The following is a 4,803-nucleotide window of genomic DNA, read 5'->3' on the forward strand; positions in this document are numbered from 1 at the left end:
TGCTTCTTGTGGCTGATCATTCTTGATTCCCAGAAAAAAGTCATCTTAGGCCGCAGCCTTCCAGCAGGATCATTTCAGATTTGTATCCGACTGTTCTGTGTGGGTGCCATGAACATACTAGTCATGAAGGTGTCTGAGTTGTGGCTACCTCTGAACTGTGGCTAACAGCTCTGTGGATCCACCTACTCTATCGACCGGATCATGCATGTGCAATCTCTCTTCTGATCTCATTTCAGCCCGGCTGTGATAAATCCCCCAGCCAGAGTTTTGGCTACAGCACCAACCTACCGCTTCCCCATCACCATGAAGGCTTCTCTTGCCATCTGCATCCTCACTGCTCTCCTGGCGGTGGGTGAGTGAGGCTCTGTCCCTACAAGGGCTGATTTCTTGACTTCTCCAATGTACTGAAAGCTCAGAGCAGCCTGGCATCTAAATCTGTTAATTAATGTAACGGTAAAGCAGCAACAGAATAACAGGGCCTGGTTCAGAGTGTCTGATTGACAACAGCAGGGGACAAGACGGCTGGAAGTCACATAGTCGCCATGACAAACAATTGTGGAAATGCGAGAAAATAGTCATACTTTAAGTCACTAGAACCGTGTCCTGACTTGGCATGATTCAGGGCTGGGCAGAAGCCAAGGATATTTCTGAAAAGGGATTGTCAGTTTTCCGAAAGGCAGTGGAGTGAATTTCAGTAACAGGAGCTCCTGGCAATTCAAAGGGCATTTTTGTCTGCTCCCCACCAGGTATCAATTGGCTATAGCCCCACTGGAGTCAATGGGTCCAGGTCCCCAGCGGTGGCCGTGGGGCGTAGAGCTGCTCTGCAATCCCTGGCAGGTGTCCATCAGCCCTTGATGCCCCGTGTTGGAGAGAGAGATACCAGCTCACAGCCGTGGGGAATCTCCTCTCTTATTTGTGAGGTGGGAAAAACCACTGGGGAACTAAACACTGCAGCACAACCGGGGAGATGCAGCCACGGAGCAGCATGAAATGTCTGTAGCCAGCTGGGAGCAGGGCCAAACCTGGGGCAGCGCGGTGGATGAGGGACACCCGGGCGCTGTACCCGGGGTGCCTCGCAGAGCTCAGGGGAAGGCGAGGGAGGGACAAATCCAGGTGACTCGTGTTCTCTCTCCCTCTCTAGGGGCCTGTCTGCAGTGTGAGGTTTGCTTTGCCCTAGGACACAGCTGCATGGGCGCCCTAGAGACCTGCGGTGCTCGGGAAGATTCTTGTGGCATCGTTCGGACAGAAACCACATTGGGTAGGTGAGATCAGAGCCTAGTTTGTAAGGAAAGAGGTGCTGAGGGTCAAGCAATTAGGTTCCGGGGCTCAAGACATTTTTTTATTTTCATAACTGATGCAGCAAGCCCAGAGGTCCTGGGGCTGCGAACTGTCAGCCCTGGGACAAATTAAGCACTGGTTGAGATGGACCCAGCTAACATGGGTCAGTGAACAGGCTGGGGAGCTAGGACGCCTGGGTCCTCTCCTAGTCCCAGCTCCTGGAACTGAGTTTGGTGGATGGGTCTGAGCAGCAGGGAAGGAGCCAGGACGCCTGGGTTCCATGCCAGACCCTGTAGTTAGCTCCCCAACAGGGCCTGCCGCTCAGCCGTCCTATCCCGAACTCCCTGGGGATGAGACAGCCAGTGCGCCAGGGGCCCACTGACGATGGATCCACAAAAGCCAGCGCACCGAGCGGGCAGCAGCCTAAGGTTCAACAAGGACAAGTGCAGAGTCCTGCCCTTAGGACAGAAGAATCCCATGCACAGCGACAGACTGGGGACCGACGGGCTAGGCATTGGTTCTGCAGAAAAGGACATGGGTGTTACAGAGGATAAGAAGCTGGATATGAGTCAGCAGTGTGCCCTGGTTGCCAAGAAGGCTAATGGTATATTGGGCTGTATTAGTAGGCATGTTGCCAGCAGATCGAGGGAAGTGATTATTCCCCTCTATTCAGCACTGGGGAGGCCACATCTGGAGTACTGTGTCCAGTTTTGGGCCCCCTGCTGGAGGAAGGATGTGGAGAAATTGGAGAGAGTCCGGCGGAGGGCAACAAAAATGATTAGGGGGCTGGAGCACTTAACATATGGGGAGAGGCTGAGGAAACTGGGCTTGTTTAGTCTGCACAAGAGAAGAATGAGGGGGGATTTGATAGGAGTCTTTAACTACCTGAAGGGGGGTTCCAGGGAGGATGGAGCTACGCTGTTCTCAGTGGTGGCAGATGACAGAACTAGGAGCAATGGTCTCAAGTTGCAGTGTGGAAGGTCTAGGTTGGATATTAGGAAAAGCTTTTTCCCTAGGCGGGTGGTGAAGTACTGGGGTGGGTTATCTAGGGAGGTGATGGAATCTCCATCCTTAGCGGTTTTTAAGGCCCGGCTTGACACAGCCCTGGCTGGGATGGTTTAGTTGGGGTTGATCCTACTTTGAGCTGTGGGTTGGACTAGATACCTCTTGGGATCCCTTCCAACACTAATCTTCTAGGATTCTAAGCCAGCCAATAGGAAATGCCGAGGAGAGGGGCTAAGCTCTACCCCTCACCTGGACTTCAGCCCCCTAAGTCCCGGCTGCAAGGGGGCACCCAGCTCTGCTTGGGATCCATAGCTGGGAAGCCCTGGCCAGGAGTTGAGCATCTAAACTGGGTCAGCCCTTCCTTGGAAAAGAGGGCAGTGGAGCAGGGACTGACCTGAGACCCCGCATGCCCTCCCATGCATTGCCGCTGGTTTAGGTGCTGAAATCACTTTATCTATCCCTGCGAGACCTCGGGTGAGTCACCGGCCCTTCTCTGTGCCTCAGTTTCCCCATGGGTGAAGGAAGGATAATGGCGCATGGCGTCAATGTGAAGACAGCGTCGAAGGGGAGGGAGTGGAAGGGGAACAAATCTCTGTCTTGTCCACCTGTGCAGTGGGACTGAAGACCCAGAGCTTTCTCAAGGGCTGTGTGACATCGAGCTACTGCAAAGCCGGCCCCATCTCTGTGAATTTGGGGAAGGGACTGACAATACGGACAAGCGTCGCTTGCTGTGTGGGAGAGGCCTGCAGAGCAATCAATGTTACAGGTACATCTCCCCATCTCCACCTCCACCCCCCGCACGTCCAGCTGCCTGGCACCTCCCCCACGTTAACGTCCTGAGACTGGTCCTCCTGCCCTGAAGGAGGCGCCCCATGGAACCACACTCAGCCCCTGGGTGGGAGGAGTCTAGTGGGTGGGGCTCTTAGGATCCAGGTTCCCTGCTGCAAACCTCCCCGCTACCCCCCACTCCCTCCAGAGCTACAGCTCCCCCTGCAGGGGGCACCAGGGCCGAGCTGCTCAGGCCCCAGCTGCTCTCCCAGCCCCGATGCCTGCTGGGGCTTGTCCCCCGAGCTGACCGTGTTTGCTCTGCTTCCTCCCAGTTCCCCCCACCGACACCAAACCCAATGGCCGGCACTGCCCAGCCTGTGTTGCTCTGTTCACCGATCAATGCACTGAAGAGAGCGTAGATTGTACTGGAGACGAGACCCACTGTGTTGTCATCGCTGAAAGCATCACATTTGGTAACTTCCGTTCCTTTATTCTGGAGTTCTTTTCCTTTGTTGTTTCCTCCCCTCCTATTTCCTCCCCTGGGTAGATCAGAAGCGAGACCCTCTGTGGGGTCTGCTAGCTAAAGATATCAGCTGCAGATCAGTACACCTGGGTTCTCTTCCCAGGACAGGCCTCCAGTGTCTCCCTGGGCCAGGGTGTTCCCCTCCCGGTGTCTCTGGTTCTCCTCCCATTCGTTGCCTGTGTGTAGCTTAAGCTCTAAGATCTTCATGGTAGGAACTGGCCTACACCTGTCATGCCAGGTGCTTCACAGACCCCCGACCGAGATCGGAATCCTCTCCTCTGCCAGAGGGTAAAGGACTCATAGTGAGATACTGGCCCTCCCCCAAAGGGGCCGCAATCTAAGCAGGCAAAAGAAGGATCGTTCTCCCCATTTTCAAGATGGGGAAACCGAGGCACAGAGCGATGAGATGTGCCTAAGGTCAAAAAAGAAAGGCTTTGGCAGGGCTGGGAATTGAAGCTACTTTTGGAGGGTCACTTAACTCACTATGAAGCCATCTGTCTTAGAGATCCCACCTCTGGGACCAGCACTGAGCTGCTGCTTTGCTAGATGAGACGTGGGGCTAACACAGGCCTGATCCAATCAGGGTGTCGTCGGTGGGCTTTGGATTGGGGCTGCAAGTGACTTCTTCGAGGACACGCAGTGAGTCTGCGTCAGAAACATCCAGGCCCAGGCAGGCTGGGGGAGCAGAGCAGAGGGAGAGATGGAGGCTGTGGGGAACCTTAGCAGAGCCCTGATGAGGTGGCCGGGCTGTTGTGGCCTATTCCAGCTCGAGGCGCGGAGCCACTGCCCTGGAAACAATCGCCTGCTTCCCTCCCCACCCCTCCCCAGGTGGAAATCCAGCACAGATTGTCATGAAGGGCTGCGCTTCCGAGTCCGTCTGCGCCCAGTTGAAAGTGGGTTCATCGACTTTCGCAGGGATCAGAGCAAATCTAACCACAGCCGAATGCAGAGCAGCCTCTGGCACAGCGGGTGGGGCTCCAGGAGCAGCCTGCTGCTGAAGCTTCTCTCCTGATTCCTCCCCCTATGCAGTGGCCACACCGCACTCAAATACACCCTGCATCTTCTGTTAGCCCCTCTCCCCTCCAAGGGGTTCTTGGCTTCCCGGGTGGATTCACCTCCCCTTAATTTTCTTGCACTGAATGAAACAACCTGGAGACCCGGTTCTTTGGATATGTTATTTATTTATTTATTTCAACTGGGAAAAATTTAAGTCTGGTAAGTGGTTCCGT

At 54.9% G+C, this 4,803-nt stretch overlaps 1 protein-coding gene across 1 annotated transcript; it reads left to right on the forward strand.

Moving 5' to 3' along the window:
- Positions 1–303: 303 nt before the first annotated feature.
- On the forward strand, positions 304–4,572 carry LOC137165120 (phospholipase A2 inhibitor and Ly6/PLAUR domain-containing protein-like). The gene is made up of 5 exons (XM_067566208.1): positions 304–352; positions 1,142–1,258; positions 2,897–3,049; positions 3,384–3,524; positions 4,403–4,572. Exons 1-5 carry the CDS (start codon positions 304–306, stop codon positions 4,570–4,572), a joined length of 630 nt encoding a protein of 209 aa, XP_067422309.1.
- Positions 4,573–4,803: the final 231 nt, after the last annotated feature.

This window comes from Emydura macquarii, unplaced genomic scaffold (genome assembly GCF_026122565.2).
Source record: "Emydura macquarii macquarii isolate MOO-44397 ecotype Brisbane River unplaced genomic scaffold, CSIRO-AGI_Emac_v2 contig_2764, whole genome shotgun sequence".
Lineage (NCBI taxonomy): Eukaryota > Metazoa > Chordata > Testudines > Chelidae > Emydura > Emydura macquarii.

Coding starts and splice junctions, on each gene's coding strand:
- LOC137165120 (XM_067566208.1), top strand. CDS start 304: ATGAAGGCTTCTCTTGCCATCTGCATCCTCACTGCTCTCCTGGCGGTG. Junction 353..1,141: donor CACTGCTCTCCTGGCGGTGG/GTGAGTGAGGCT, acceptor CTCCCTCTCTAG/GGGCCTGTCTGCAGTGTGAG. Junction 3,050..3,383: donor CAGAGCAATCAATGTTACAG/GTACATCTCCCC, acceptor GCTTCCTCCCAG/TTCCCCCCACCGACACCAAA.